Source organism: Aethina tumida, chromosome 1, assembly GCF_024364675.1.
Source record: "Aethina tumida isolate Nest 87 chromosome 1, icAetTumi1.1, whole genome shotgun sequence".
Lineage (NCBI taxonomy): Eukaryota > Metazoa > Arthropoda > Insecta > Coleoptera > Nitidulidae > Aethina > Aethina tumida.
The window spans coordinates 42,976,080-42,992,522 of NC_065435.1; the positions used below are offsets into that span (position 1 = coordinate 42,976,080).

The 16,443-nt window shown below is 28.5% G+C and overlaps 1 protein-coding gene across 11 annotated transcripts; it reads right to left on the reverse strand.

The window, feature by feature from the left end:
* Positions 1-6,581: 6,581 nt before the first annotated feature.
* Positions 6,582-15,589, reverse strand: LOC109595098 (membrane-associated progesterone receptor component 2). Of its 11 annotated transcripts, XM_020010386.2 has the most exons (3): positions 13,082-13,199; positions 9,964-10,041; positions 6,582-8,188 (listed from the first exon to the last, which is right to left on the reverse strand). In XM_020010386.2, exon 3 carries the CDS (start codon positions 8,178-8,180, stop codon positions 7,731-7,733), a length of 450 nt encoding a protein of 149 aa, XP_019865945.2. In that variant the 5' UTR covers positions 8,181-8,188; positions 9,964-10,041; positions 13,082-13,199; the 3' UTR covers positions 6,582-7,730. The 11 variants fall into 11 exon arrangements, with proteins under 11 accessions (XP_019865945.2, XP_019865941.2, XP_019865942.2 ...); XM_020010382.2 differs by lacking the exons at positions 9,964-10,041; positions 13,082-13,199 and adding an exon at positions 15,371-15,589; XM_020010383.2 differs by lacking the exons at positions 9,964-10,041; positions 13,082-13,199 and adding an exon at positions 14,737-14,955.
* Positions 15,590-16,443: the final 854 nt, after the last annotated feature.

Here is a 16,443-nt window from a genome sequence, read left to right on the forward strand (position 1 = left end):
CATTTCAATATTTGAATTATTTTCAATATTTTTAAGAAATATACAAAAAGATATGTTGATTTATTAATTGTCATTTTTATGTTAGTCTAAAGAATGCTTCCACCTTAATAATTATATAAAATTATTTTTAAATACTACATCAGGTAATTCACCTAGCTTATTCATTACAAGTTTATGGACAAGGGAAAAAGTTATTAATTTGTAAATTTTATGGCAATTATAATCTTACTTGATCTATTTTTCTAATTTATTGTAAAATGCAATTTCCAGTTTTGACAGAAGTAATATCATCTATTTATTTATTTATTTTCAGTGAAGCACTCTACATATTTTATTATTCTCTTAATAATTGCAAATAAAATGACTACAACATAATAATTTTTGAGTAACTAATTTTTTTTCCAAAATGTTAGATTGATGGTCTGATGGTAAAACGCTGTAAAGCCACCAATGTTGATGCTGGAAAGTTAATTTTTTGCATACATATTATCCAATAACCATTCTATAAGAAGCCATTATTAGTACCCCCAAATTTTATACAGGTGTTCGTTATTTACGTTTAATTTTGTCCATCTGAAAACATCAATAACTTTATTCATCTCTGTTAACACTCATTTTTTGTATGGTAAATGTATACCAATAGAATTTTTTTAATATTCAATTTACTTATGTTGAAACATAATGAAGTTTCTCTGAAAATAACAAAGGTATTGATGTTTTAAGAAACATAAAGTTAAATTACATTTAACGTAATTTGGAAGTACTAATAAGGGCTTCTAATAGGATGATCCTAAGTATATCCCCTAAAATGCACTTTCTAGATTCAATATTGGAAAAATTTTTGGAAAAAATGATATAGTCATTTCCAGCTTCCAGCGAAACCGGAAATGAAATTTTGTTCAAAGTAAATTAACAAACTAATTTATTGTTTAACTATCACTAAATAATTTTCAAATTATTTTGACTAATCATTTTGTTTTAATACTCCTAATTTTTATATACAACATACAACAAATCAAAGCTTTTCAGGAATAGGTATACAAAAAAGAAGAAAATTATTGATTGTTGTCTGGCCATTTCTTATGTCACGACCAACGAATATTGCCACCTTAATAATTAAATTCTTAACATTATACTTCAAACTATATATACGTTTATAAATATATACAATACTTTCAATATTTGGGTGTAAATATTTTCAAATTCAAAAATACTAGTTCGCCAGAAACTATTTGATTTAGCTTTTGTTATCGAAACATTGTCAAAAATTAGTTTATCGTATATTTATAAATAATTTTTGAATAACGTTGTAGAATTATTTTTTTAAATTGTAAACGTTTCTGCTTTTTTACACAACATACGAAATTAAAGCTTTGAAAGCTTCAGGTCAAGTTATTTTAATAACATTTAAGAAATTAAAAAAATATTACTTTATTAATTACAGTTTTTTGTATTTCCACCCCAATAATTAAATTCCACCCCAATAATTAAATTCTATAGTATTCTTCAAAAGTAGATGTACAAACTTTAAATGATACTAAAACATCATTAAAATAGCCGAATGTAACTTTCCTCAAAATTCACTAAATCCTTCCGAAATAGTCTTTTAGTATGGTAAAGCAAAAAAATGTAACTCTTGTTTGAATTTCCCACTTTTATAGGTAAAAAAACAATTTAAAAATATTTTAAAAATGGATTTACCCAGTTTATACAAACTGAAATACGTATCGTATATAAAGAAGATACAAAAATAACTAAGGATAAAAAGAAACAATATTTTTATCCAGATATATGCCGGTAAAAATATTTCCTTGCTTGAATTTGAGTTTTTCTGTAATTCAAGCCGTTTCTTCGTATTGTTCCCAAATTATTTTTTTAAGTAAAATAGGTATGATATTACAATGAATAAAAACACATTCTATTAAGAAAACATGTAAATATTCTTGTGTATGAGGCCGTTATAATTTGTTCCCTTGATTTTTAGTGTTAATTTACTACTATAGACTAATTGTACAGGTTGTTTGCCTTTCAGGTTCTTTCATTATGAACTGTATGTAAATAATCGCCTCCCAGTGTATTAAGAATATAATTTTGTAAATAAATCTTAACGGTCAAACTATATTATAATTAGGATAATATTATGTCGCAACACTTCATTGACATTAAAGTATCAGTAAAGGAATATTTACTTTGGTTCGAAATTGATTGTTTTAATTTAAGTGTCATTTTTATTGGAGGCACCAAAAGTTAATAATGGTATTTTCATTGTGTTCACTATAAAAGCACTACTGTGTCTAAAATTTTCAATTTAAAGCAGATAAAATAATATTTTCCTCAGAATCCCAATCCAGTTTTAATGTTTGTATTTCATACAATTACTTACTAAGTCACATTTTAAATTAATATTATTATTATTACTGAAGCAATTAAATTGACGTTGACTTATATAAATGAAGCGGGCACAATTTCGTTTATTCTAACTAAATAAATTCCAGGTCGAATCGGTGGGATTTTCTTAACGCCGAAGAACTGAAATTCATAATGAGAGAATACTTCCGCTAATTGCGATTTAATTAAAAACAAGATAGTGATTTATGAGTTACCATGGCGACAGGTTTTTCCCGACGGAGTCCGTATTTCCGATTCGATTAACAACGGGGAGTTTTCGAGGATGATACTTTCGCCGCACTAAATCAGGGAATTGAATAAGAAAGTAAACCGATTCTAATCAGGGCGACTATCCGGGCTCTGAGCGTAGCAAAATACAAACAGGGTCAGTTTCTTTTAAATTATGGCCAGTGCGAAATCCAATTTGCGGGAATCAGGCCCCGCCGAATTGCATTATCATATTTCTGTTTTGTTACGACGTAGAAACACGTAATTTACAGTGTGCGGCGACCCCGACAATTTATAAATATAGTCGGAAACAATAACTAAATGGCACACATTTTAGAATTTCAACGAACTAAGTGCAAAAACCTTTATTGATACTTCAAAAAAAATCGTATTTGTTATGTAAATATGAAATTATTAATGACTAGGAAATAAATGGAAAATAAATTTATACGTAACCAGAAATTTGATTCCTTGAACATGTTCTGGATACTAGAACGCAAAAGGTAAGTGAATTTTTTCATTTTTGTACATTTCTTTTGTAATTCCTTTTTCTAGCTTAAGTTACGAAAACAAGTAGTGAAACTTTATTGAAGAGTTTTAATTAAATTTATTTATTTCTATCAATCTTGTTTTTATTTCTTGTTAGATGTTATGTAGGTCAAAACGTTAAGTTGTAAACGCTGCAAACTTTCCACAAAATATGGTTTTCAGACGACAGAATGAAAACGGTAATAGATAAAATCCGGTAATGTTAATACATAAAACTTTAATGATTATAATAATTTAAGTGTCTTATAATAGTAAAACTTTTAGTGGTTCTATAAATAACGCATAAAACTAATTATTTATCATAATTGTCATAAATTTTAATTCATTGTATGGAAAACCATTATAAGGCTAAAAAATGTTACAATTAAATTGGTTTTGTCTGAGTTACATAAAAGCTGGATGAAACGGAAAGATATGAAAATAATATTTGAACTATAAAATAAAATGAAAATAACAACTTTTTATTTATATAAATGACATCAGTGTGTTCCCACAAAAGTACTGAAAACAATTGTACTTTCTAGGACGTCACGTAAGAAGAGTTTTTTGTCGCCGACTCTCAGACAAATTTTATTTCGCTCAATTTTAAACCTGCTTTACGTCTTACAATACGTTTTTTGCTCTTGGATGGCGCTAAAGTAAATTCGCTTGTACTACTTAAAAATAAGTGTCAGTGACAAGATTTTTATGAAGGGATTTATTAAATAACACTATTAAGTTTATTACGACAAATCTCGTTTTCGGTTTTTCCAAGTCGTAACAATGTAGGTCAGAGCGATAAGTAATAAGTGCAGCAAGCTTCGAATGAAATATCTTTTGTCGGTTGCTCTATGAAAGTGGTTTAAAAAGTTATGATTAAAACGACAGAGAAAATTCATTTCAACAATTAAAAATTTTAATAAACCATAAAATTAATCCCTACATATTAATCATCTTGAAACAAAATTAAGAAATGAATTAATGAATCTGATGAAGATTGAGCAATTTCTGATTTATCAATGGGGTTAAGTATGCATGGCCAATTTTGTAAATATAATTCGAACAAACGTCGATTATCTAGTAAATCGCCGGTTAATTCTCGGGAGTGGAGCCGGCCGTCATCGTTGTCAGCACGAAAGAAAGTTTTTATGCTGCCGATAAAGCCGTGCATAATTGGACATAATTCGAGGCATTATGCGTGGAGTTGGGCACAGTTTCGCATGACGACATGGCATATCAGTCAACAGACATGTCAACCGCCGCTTTGATTAATTCGACTTTGTTGCGGTCCTCAGATTAAATCATTCTGGTTTTTATTGTTTAGCGATTACACGGAATACTGCGTTTAACATGGAAACTACTAGTATTTCACCCTGATAATAAGGATTTATTTGTTGGAAATTGTGCAGACAAATTACGGAAATTTCCTCGAAGCGATAACAACTATAAAAATATTAAAGATCGAATGGTAACTTGCTCAGATTTTGGGCATAATTTCTTTAACCCATTGTAGCATCGACGGTAGTGGATGATGAATTATAATTAAGGCCAAAATACTACCTGTATACCATACATAAATTAGCCTGAAAAAAATGTGTGTATTTATATTAATGATAAAATAATAATACACAATACAAATATAAATAAACGTGAACTAAAAAAAGTATTTAGTTTTTGTTACATTCTTAAAATTCCTGTACCACTGTGGCCCACGATATGGTGTTTTATGTTCTCCGAACATGGTATCTGAAATTTAATTTCTTCTTTGGCATGTTAAAAACTGAGACATGCTTTTAATGAAAAACCTTCGATTTACCGAAATGAATAAAATACATACTGTCACACCTGTGACCGTCAAATAAACACATATTCCAAAATACATATACAAAACTCTTACTTTTCAGTATCAATTTTCAGAATAAATTCTATATCTTTTGTAATTTAATGTAAAATATTAATTATTGATATTTAGCATTGTATTCATTGTTTTCGATTGGTATACATAAATTAATCTGACAGTTTATTTTATATTGTAATTGAACAATATTATCTAAGTAAATATATTATTATAATTTAATTTATAATTTATATAATTTAATAATTTAGTATTACAATTTAAAAAAACAGTTCAAACATCAACATTTATTAATCAGATTAAGAATATAATTTTTAATTCGTAAAATAAAAATCTGAAATTACACTAAAAAATGATAAAAGTTAATTTTTATGCAAAATTTAATAAAATTACTGATTTATTTTTATATATAATAGTATAGAAAATTTAAAGTATTCAATTCAATTGGTATCAAATATACATTAAATTTATTCAAGATTAAAATGAAATACATATTTCTCAAAAAATTATCTCACACTCTCTATATATTTAAATTTAGTTTCTTTTCACATAGAAAATATTAAATTACTATATTAAAAAATGACATTTATGGCACACTTATTTGAATCAATATTTTACAGAATTTATATTTGATGTCAATATTGTTTCATTCAAAAGTTTCCAGGGTAACATTATGACCTCTCTGTATATAAAAATAATTTAATAGTTTTATTTTCATGTACTATTTTTTTAATTTATTACCCATTGTTTTTTTTTTTTGAATAATAGTGAATGTTTGATTTTTTATTTTATTTTAATAATAGTATTTTACTAGTAGTATAAAATTCTACTGAATCTTTTTTTCACAATTTTATAGCATGTCAATAGTGCAATAAAACTATTCATTCTAATAAAAACAATTATTCACTACTACAAAATTCAACGTCGTCCTCGAATAAAAATCCTGTAAAATGTCAATCCAACTAAATTTTAACATAAAATTGTCGTGTGCCAAGTTTCCAAGCATCTTTTAAATATATACTTCCAAAAAATATTTCAGCTGAATATTCGCATAATATAGTACAGTTTTAGTGTCTTTAATATTTAACCAGGGAGAGGAGACTTTACGACCCCACTGTATAAATGTTTAAAATATTTTACAAATATTAAACATGTGACTTGCTTTATACTTTGGATCAGAAGCCCGATTTTATTTAATCAAATAGAACGTAGATATTTGTAGGCACGTGACAAAACAAATAAAATGGTATACAGAACTGAAATTCCAAAAATGTATGACTTGTCGCGTTTTGCAGTTGGGAGGCCTGATATGCAAACACATACAAATGTTTGTGAAAATAGGCACAAGTGTAATTGCCTTTCATTTCATGCATTCTAAATTAAAATATGCCTCTTTGTGGATTTGTCAGTGTATTGTAAACCTCAACTATACCCACCAGACAAGCTAATTTGGAGAATTGCACGAAATAAACACATTTTTTGCTTTATTCCCAACTTTTTTTTTTATTAGTTCACCTACTTACATACTTACCCTCATGTATAGAAAGTATTGCTGAAAAATGTTTGTATAAAAAATAAACCATTTGTAATAACATATTTATTAACGGTAAACATAAGTACATCTAAGTATTTATTAATCACCGATCATCACCCAATGCTTTGTATATATTATAGACGCAGTACTTTACTACATTAGATTATACACTACCGTTATGACAATGTTAATTGAAATTATTGATGTATATATAAATTCTTTTTAATTAAGTATAATAAATGTATAAATCATTAATAAAGTATAAGTAAAAAATAAAGACATTTATATTAATACATCGAATTTCTGGTAGTAAGCCAAAGTTATGTATATCTATAGTTATATACCACCAGAAAAATATAACTATGATATACAATCAATATACAACATTCATATACTATCTATTGTTAATTATAAAAAAATTATACTATACTATACTATACTATACTATACTATACTATACTATTCTATACTATACTATACTATACTATACTATTAACACAGAACTGTGACAACAAACTGGACTATATCTAAATACCTATCTATAATATCTATCATACGGAATACGGAACTATTCTATTCTAAGCAGAATACTCTCTATAAGGGTCTATTTTCAGTACTAACAAATATGGAAAAACAGAAGAAAGTTAAGCAATTTGTGAACATGATCTTTCTCATCAAGAAACATTTACTAATATAGTAAAAAGTGTCAACTAGAATACTGTTCCCATAGAACAAGTAATCTAATTATGAGTCTAAGTCCGGGGGATATATATTTAGTTTCAACAGGCATTCACTATTATAAATACATACATATGAATATACTATTATACTATTATAAAGACAGAACTGATATATTATAATTAGCAAAGGAACGAAATGCACTATCTGATGGTTAATGATGATGGTACAGGTAGTAACACAAATTATGGATATATATAAATGGCATGTTTTGTCTAAATGTTAACAAAGATTGTTCTGAGCGGCCATATTAATGGAATACAACGAGAAACGGAACTAAATCTAGTAGGATACATAGTGACTTTATATATAATTTTCCCAGAATTATAGAAACCGAAAAATTATATATATATTGTATACAACAGTGCTGTAGGTGTATGTATGAATACCAAAAATTTTGCGTTCAAGGATCATCACACTGGAAATTTTCTATGAACATATAAATTTTTACCACTCCCTTCAATCGTCGTCTTCCGACTCTGACGTGTCAGATTCTTCGTCTGAGTAGCTCGTACGGGGCTCCGTTGGTCTGATGAGTTTCCCGACACATTCAAAGCTGTCGCCAAACTCCCGCCTCCATTCCGTTAAGTCGTTCATCTGAGAGGTGGACAGGTCCCTCAGATCGTCGTACCGGTCGAGCCAAACGTTGTGAGGGTTCGAGGTGACCAGTGCCCTGGAGGCGTCTCTTCCTCCGAACGATTTGTACAAACCGTTCGGTCCATACAGCTCTGAATCGTCGGTGACATCGAACACATCGCCGGCGACCGCGACCAAAATCCGTTTTCGGCGTACACCATTGTATTCGTTCAACTCTGTCAGGACGAAGTCTCGTCGCCTCATCCTCCTGCTCAGTTGTGGTGCTTGAATACTCTGGTCTTGCCAATACCTAAGTGTGACACTTAAGGCCATCAGGAACACTACAACAACCATATTTAGGATTACATATTTGCACTGCAAGGTGGTCGATTTGGTTATTATGGAGGTTACGTTCGGATTTTGGTTGGAGATACAAGTTCTTAGATGAGTTAATATTAGATTTATGATCGGGGCCATACTGCGGTTAAGCAAAAGTTTTTCAGCTTTAAGGAAAAACGGAATGTTCAATTGATTAAAATTTTGGCATGTTTAGTTACTTGACTACTTGATTACTATAAATTGTTTAAAATATATTTTAATTTAAACAAAAAATATATTAATAATTTTGGTATGCACATCAAAGTACTAATATTGATGACATTTTATTAAGAAAAATAGTAAGAAAACTAAGAAACATAGGTCTTTTTTAAAGATTTCTAAACATTACACACCTCTTAATCCAGATAGCTTTAATTTGAAGATCAGTCATTTCAAAATACGAGTAGATTTCCTGGAAACTTTGGTCAAACACCTGATTTCTTCTTCGGAAGCACATTTTTAAAGTAAGGTAGGTAAAAAACTTATACGTTCAACCAAATAAAAAACTGGACTAACGAAACTTAGGACCGATTCAAACTAATGCATATTGAAAATGAATTTAGAAAACGTTTACGTAGATACATCAATTTAATTTTTACATAGTTACGAAATGCTTTTGTTTAAACAAACTAACTTGATTTTACCAAATTTTTGGGATTTTGACAATTGAAAATCAACATTTCCGTGGTTGCTATAAGAACACATGGTTACGAAATGCTTTTGTTTAAACAAACTGACTTGATTTTATCAAATTTTATGGGATTCCGACAATTGATAAACATTTCTGTGGTTGCTATAAAAACATCGGTCTCTAAGGATTGAAAATAAATGAATTTGTATTCTACATAAAATAAAAAGTCTACGCACTAGGTTATAACTCGAACAAATCCAGTACTAATTAAGGAAAACTAGTATAAATGCAAACCACAATCAAATATAAAGGTTAATATATGTTTGTTCCAATATAATGGAAATGGGAAAATTATTTTGGTTCCTTAAAGTAGGTTTATAGAAATGTTACCAAATAATATAACTAAAAAACGTAAAAACCTCTTATCTAATACTTCTAAATAGTACGCACCTCTTAATCCTTAGAAATTTAATTTGGGCATCAATCATTTCAAGAGACGAGTAGCTCCCATTCAGATTTTGGTGGTACCCCATGAATTTTGGACGAACTAACACCACATTTTTTTCTTCGGAAGCACATTTTTTAAAGTAGAGTTGGTAAAAAACTTATACGTTCACCCAAATAAAAAAAAACTGAACTAACGAAATGGAGGACCGATTTCAAACTAATGCATATTGAAAATGAATTTAGAAAACGTTTACTTAGATACATCAACTTTACATGGTTACGAAATGTTTTTGTTTAAACAAACAAACTTGATTTTATTAAATTTTATGGGGTTCCGACAACTGATAAACATTTCTGTGGTTGCTATAAATACATCGGTATCTACGGATTGGAAATAAATGAATGTGTGAATATGATACATAAAATAAAAAGTTAGCTTCTATAAATCAAAAAAGAATCCAGTACTAATTCAGGAAAACTAGTATAAATGCAAACCACAATCAAATGTAAAGGTTAATATATTTTTGTTCTAATGTAATGAAAATTGAAAAATTGTCTTTGTTTCTTAAAGTAGGTTTATAGAAATTTTATCAAATAATTAAGCAATATAACTAAAAATCATAAAAGCCTCTTTATCTAATACTTCTAAATAGTACGCACCTCTTAATCCTTAGAAATTTAATTTGGGCGTCAATCATTTCAAGAGACGAATAGCTTCCATACAGATTTTGGTGGTACCTCATGAATTTTGAACGAACTAACACCACATTTTTTTCTTCGGAAGCACATTTTTAAAGTAGAGTGGGTAAAAAACTTATACGTTCAACCAAATAAAAAAAACTGGACTAACGAAATGGAGGACCGATTTCAAACTAATGCATATTGAAAATGAATTTAGAAAACGTTTACTTAGATACATCAATTTTATATGGTTACGAAATGTTTTTGTTTAAACAAACTGACTTGATTTTATCAAATTTTAGAGGTTTATGACAATTGAAAATCAACATTTCCCTGGTTGCTATAAGAACACATGGTTACAAAATGTTTTTGTTTAAACAAACTGATTTGATTTTATTAAATTTTATGGGGTTCCGACAACTGATAAACATTTCTGTGATTGCTATAAATACATCGGTATCTACGGATTGGAAATAATTGAATGTGTGTATATAATACATAAAACAAAAAGTTAGCTTTTATAAATCAAAAAAAGAATCCACTACTAATTCAGGAAAACTAGTATAAATGCAAACCACAATCAAATATAAAGGTTAATATATTTTTGTTCTAATGTAATGAAAATTGAAAAATTGTCTTTGTTTCTTAAAGTAGGTTTATAGAAATTTTATCAAATAATTAAGCAATATAACAAAAAATTATAAAAGCCTCTTTATCTAATACTTCTAAATAGTACGCACCTCTTAATCCTTAGAAATTTAATTTGGGCATCAATCATTTCAGGAGACGAATAGCTTCCATACAGATTTTGGTGGTAACCCATGAATTTTGAACGAACTAACACCACATTTTTTTCTTCGGAAGCACATTTTTAAAGTAGAGTAGGTAAAAAACTTATACGTTTAACCAAATAAAAAAAACTGGACTAACGAAATGGAGGACCGATTTCAAACTAATGCATATTGAAAATGAATTTAGAAAACGTTTACTTAGATACATCAATTTTACATGGTTACGAAATGTTTTTGTTTAAACAAACTGACTTGATTTTATCAAATTTTAGGGGTTATGACAATTGAAAATCAACATTTCCGTGGTTGCTATAAGGACACATGGTTACGAAATGTTTTTGTTTAAACAAACTGACTTGAATTTATTAAATTTTATGGGGTTCCGACAACTGATAAACATTTCTGTGGTTGCTATAATTACATCGGTATCTACGGATTGGAAATAAATGAATGTGTGTATATAATACATAAAATAAAAAGTTAGCTTTTATAAATCAAAAAAAGAATCCACTACTAATTCAGGAAAACTAGTATAAATGCAAACCACAATCAAATATAAAGGTTAATATATTTTTGTTCTAATGTAATGAAAATTGAAAAATTGTCTTTGTTTCTTAAAGTAGGTTTATAGAAATTTTATCAATAATTAAGCAATATAACTAAAAATCATAAAAGCCTCTTTATCTAATACTTCTAAATAGTACGCACCTCTTAATCCTTAGAAATTTAATTTGGGCATCAATCATTTCAATAGACGAATAGTTTCCATACAGATTTTGGTGGTACCTCATGAATTTTGAACGAACTAACACCACATTTTTTTCTTCGGAAGCACATTTTTAAAGTAGAGTAGGTAAAAAACTTATACGTTTAACCAAATAAAAAAAACTGGACTAACGAAATGGAGGACCGATTTCAAACTAATGCATATTGAAAATGAATTTAGAAAACGTTTACTTAGATACATCAATTTTACATGGTTACGAAATGTTTTTGTTTAAACAAACTGACTTGATTTTATCAAATTTTAGGGGTTATGACAATTGAAAATCAACATTTCCGTGGTTGCTATAAGGACACATGGTTACGAAATGTTTTTGTTTAAACAAACTGACTTGAATTTAATTAAATTTTATGGGGTTCCGACAACTGATAAACATTTCTGTGGTTGCTATAAATACATCGGTATCCACGGATTGGAAATAAATGAATGTGTGTACATAATACATAAAACGAAAAGTTAGCTTTTATAAATCAAAAAAAGAATCCACTACTAATTCAGGAAAACTAGTATAAATGCAAACCACAATCAAATATAAAGGTTAATATATTTTTGTTCTAATGTAATGAAAATTGAAAAATTGTCTTTGTTTCTTAAAGTAGGTTTATAGAAATTTTATCAAATAATTAAGCAATATAACAAAAAATCATAAAAGCCTCTTTATCTAATACTTCTAAATAGTACGCACCTCTTAATCCTTAGAAATTTAATTTGGGCATCAATCATTTCAGGAGACGAATAGCTTCCATACAGATTTTGGTGGTAACCCATGAATTTTGAACGAACTAACACCACATTTTTTTCTTCGGAAGCACATTTTTAAAGTAGAGTAGGTAAAAAACTTATACGTTTAACCAAATAAAAAAAACTGGACTAACGAAATGGAGGACCGATTTCAAACTAATGCATATTGAAAATGAATTTAGAAAACGTTTACTTAGATACATCAATTTTACATGGTTACGAAATGTTTTTGTTTAAACAAACTGACTTGATTTTATCAAATTTTAGGGGTTATGACAATTGAAAATCAACATTTCCGTGGTTGCTATAAGGACACATGGTTACGAAATGTTTTTGTTTAAACAAACTGACTTGAATTTATTAAATTTTATGGGGTTCCGACAACTGATAAACATTTCTGTGGTTGCTATAAATATATCGGTATCCACGGATTGGAAATAAATGAATGTGTGTATATAATACATAAAACGAAAAGTTAGCTTTTATAAATCAAAAAAAGAATCCACTACTAATTCAGGAAAACTAGTATAAATGCAAACCACAATCAAATATAAAGGTTAATATATTTTTGTTCTAATGTAATGAAAATTGAAAAATTGTCTTTGTTTCTTAAAGTAGGTTTATAGAAATTTTATCAATAATTAAGCAATATAACTAAAAATCATAAAAGCCTCTTTATCTAATACTTCTAAATAGTACGCACCTCTTAATCCTTAGAAATTTAATTTGGGCATCAATCATTTCAATAGACGAATAGTTTCCATACAGATTTTGGTGGTACCTCATGAATTTTGAACGAACTAACACCACATTTTTTTCTTCGGAAGCACATTTTTAAAGTAGAGTAGGTAAAAAACTTATACGTTCAACCAAATAAAAAAAACTGGACTAACGAAATGGAGGACCGATTTCAAACTAATGCATATTGAAAATGAATTTAGAAAACGTTTACTTAGATACATCAATTTTATATGGTTATGAAATGTTTTTGTTTAAACAAACAAACTTGATTTTATCAAATTTTAGGGGGTTATGACAATTGAAAATCAACATTTTTACGTGGTTGCTATAAGAACACATGGTTACAAAATGTTTTTGTTTAAACAAACTGATTTGATTTTATTAAATTTTATGGGGTTCCGACAACTGATAAACATTTCTGTGGTTGCTATAATTACATCGGTATCTACGGATTGGAAATAAATGAATGTGTGTATATAATACATAAAATAAAAAGTTAGCTTTTATAAATCAAAAAAAGAATCCAGTACTAATTCAGGAAATATAATATAATTAAGCAATATAACTAAAAATTATAAAAGCCTCTTATCTAATACTTCTAAATAGTACGCACCTCTTAATCCTTAGAAATTTAATTTGGGCATCAATCATTTCAAGAGACGAGTAGCTTCAATTCAGATTTTGGTGGTGCCCCATGAATTTTGAGCGAACTAACACCAGATTTCTTCTTCGGAAGCACATTTTTAAAGTAGAGTAGATAAAAAACTTATACGTTCAACCAAATAATAAAAACTGGACTAACGAAATGGAGGACCGATTTCAAACTAATGCATATTGAAAATGAATTTAGAAAACGTTTACTTAGATACATCAATTTTACATGGTTACGAAATGTTTTTGTTTAAACAAACTGACTTGATTTTATCAAATTTTTGGGGTTCATGACAATTGAAAATCAATTTTCCTGGTTGCTATAGGAACACATGATTACGAAATGCTTTTGTTTATACAAACTGACTTGATTTTATCAAATTTTAGGAGATTCTGACAATTGATGGATGTCGGTCATGTAACCAAAGATTGGGAATAAATGTTCTTAATAACTTAACAAGCGTTTAGAGTTTAAGTAAATTTAACTGAAGAAAATATGGATTGAAAAATATAATACATCTCTTAATAGATTAAAAATCGTCCATACCTAAATTCGAGTAGATTCCAAGCAGATGTTCATAGTAACCCATTATTGTTTGAGCTAACAGCAGATTTTCTCCTAGGAAGCACATTTTGGAAGTAGAACGAGTAAAATATTCAAAGTATTCAACAAATTAAGAAAAAAATAAAGGCCGAAAAAATACTGAACTGAATGAAATTACTACATGCTGGAAATGAATTCAGAAGTTTTGTTTACTTGGATACCATAAATTAATTTTGCTTGGTAACTTTTTTCATGTAACTTGATTTCTTAAATCTTAATAAGTTCTGGCAAATAAATGAAATAATCAACATTTCCGTGTTACTATATAACTAGGTTTCGAACTAATTCAAGTAACTACCTTTATAATTTAAATTCATGTAAAGTTTTAGAGTCATGTAAAGCGTATGGGAATCCCCATTTAACATTCACATAACCAAAGCAAGGATTAAAACTTAAAAAATACATAAAAATAAAATATTCTAACCAAGGAAACTACCAACCTCACGGACCGCACAGTTCTGAATTGCTGATGATGTTGATGCCTGAGTGCGGAACATTTACATTCGGAATTTTGGTCGCACCCCATGATTCTTGAGTGAACTAATATCAGATTTCTTCTACGGAAGCACATTTCTAAAGTAAAGCGAATAAAAAACTTATATGTTCAACAAAATAAGCCAAAAAATGGAGTAAAGAAATAATGAACCGATCGATATTACTCCATGTCGAATACTAAATGAGAAATGGCGTTTACTTGGATACAAGAATTTTGTTTTTAAACGTCTCGTTTTTGTTTAAACAAACCTACACGATTTATTAGAAAATTATGCTAAAAATATAGTAGGCATTTTCTAAAATATTAAATAAACAACTTATCTATGGGAACAAGTGTTTATTATGCAAATATCAATTGCCATGGAGAAGTTTATTTGCGTTAATAGCCCCCTTTGCGATAAAACTTTCAAACTAATTCCAGATTTTGTGCGGATCCGCGAAAGTGGCATTAAATGATTTTAAAAGCCTTTAAAGTTAAAGAAGCATACGCATTACGCTTTAGGTCAAAGTGCCAAATCGTGATCTGGTTTAAAACTAATTCAATAAATAAAACGTATTATCAAATAATAGAGTACTAACCTCACGATCCTTAAAGTTCCGAGTCCATCCGTTCATATGATGTCTGCGACTGGACTTCCCCATTTCGTGAATTTGGATTTTGGTTGTACCCCACGACTAATAGCTGGTTTCTTCTTAAACAGCAGCATTTCGAAGGTAAAGTGAGTAAAAAACTTACAAGTTCAACAAAAATGAAAAAAAAAAACGGGAGTAAAAATATTGGACTGATCGGTGTTACTGCATCTCGGAAAAGAATTTAGTAAGGTTGTTTGCTTAGTTACATCAAAATATTGTTGCTTGGAAACGTTAGGTTTTTGTTTAAACAAACTTACTAACGTGATTTTTTTTGTTTAAATGGAAAACATAGTAGGTGTTTTTATGAAAATGAAATAATCAACATTTCCATGTATTTTATAACCTCACTGTCTAATCTTTTGTTAATTGTTGGTCTTATTTTTAATTCGCTGGTACTTTGACTGAAATTTGAAAAAAATATATTTATGTAAAGTATAGTAAATATATTAAGGACACTTAACAAAATTTCTTTGAACATTTAAACTTTAATGTACACTGCTCCAAGAAATTAATACACACCAATAATAATTGATTATTATAATTTTCTGAAAATTTGAAAAATAAAAATATACACTTTTTAAATATTTATATTTACAAAATTATAGGTGGTGCGTTAATTAATTGAAACAGTGTATATGTAAAAGAACATTTCTAAATGTTTGCTGTATTCATTATAATTATAAATAATTTATATCATACTATATATTTCAGCAAATAATCCAGGAAATGTTTTATGTAAACTTACATATCCGTGGGATCATAATCCAAATATAATGCAATAAAATAAATACAGCAAGCGGCAAACCAGTGGGTAGTAAAATGACGGTAATCCCAGTGAATTATTTTCTTGTTGTGTGGCCAAATTGGCATAAGAACCTTGTTTGTGTCAGAAAACACATGGAGAAGTGATATTAGAGTAGATAATAGACTATAAACTAAACTTTACGACTTATTAAATTGCGCTGTCGTACTATTTATCAGTTGGATCGGTGATGCAAAAAATAATAAAACTGGATGAT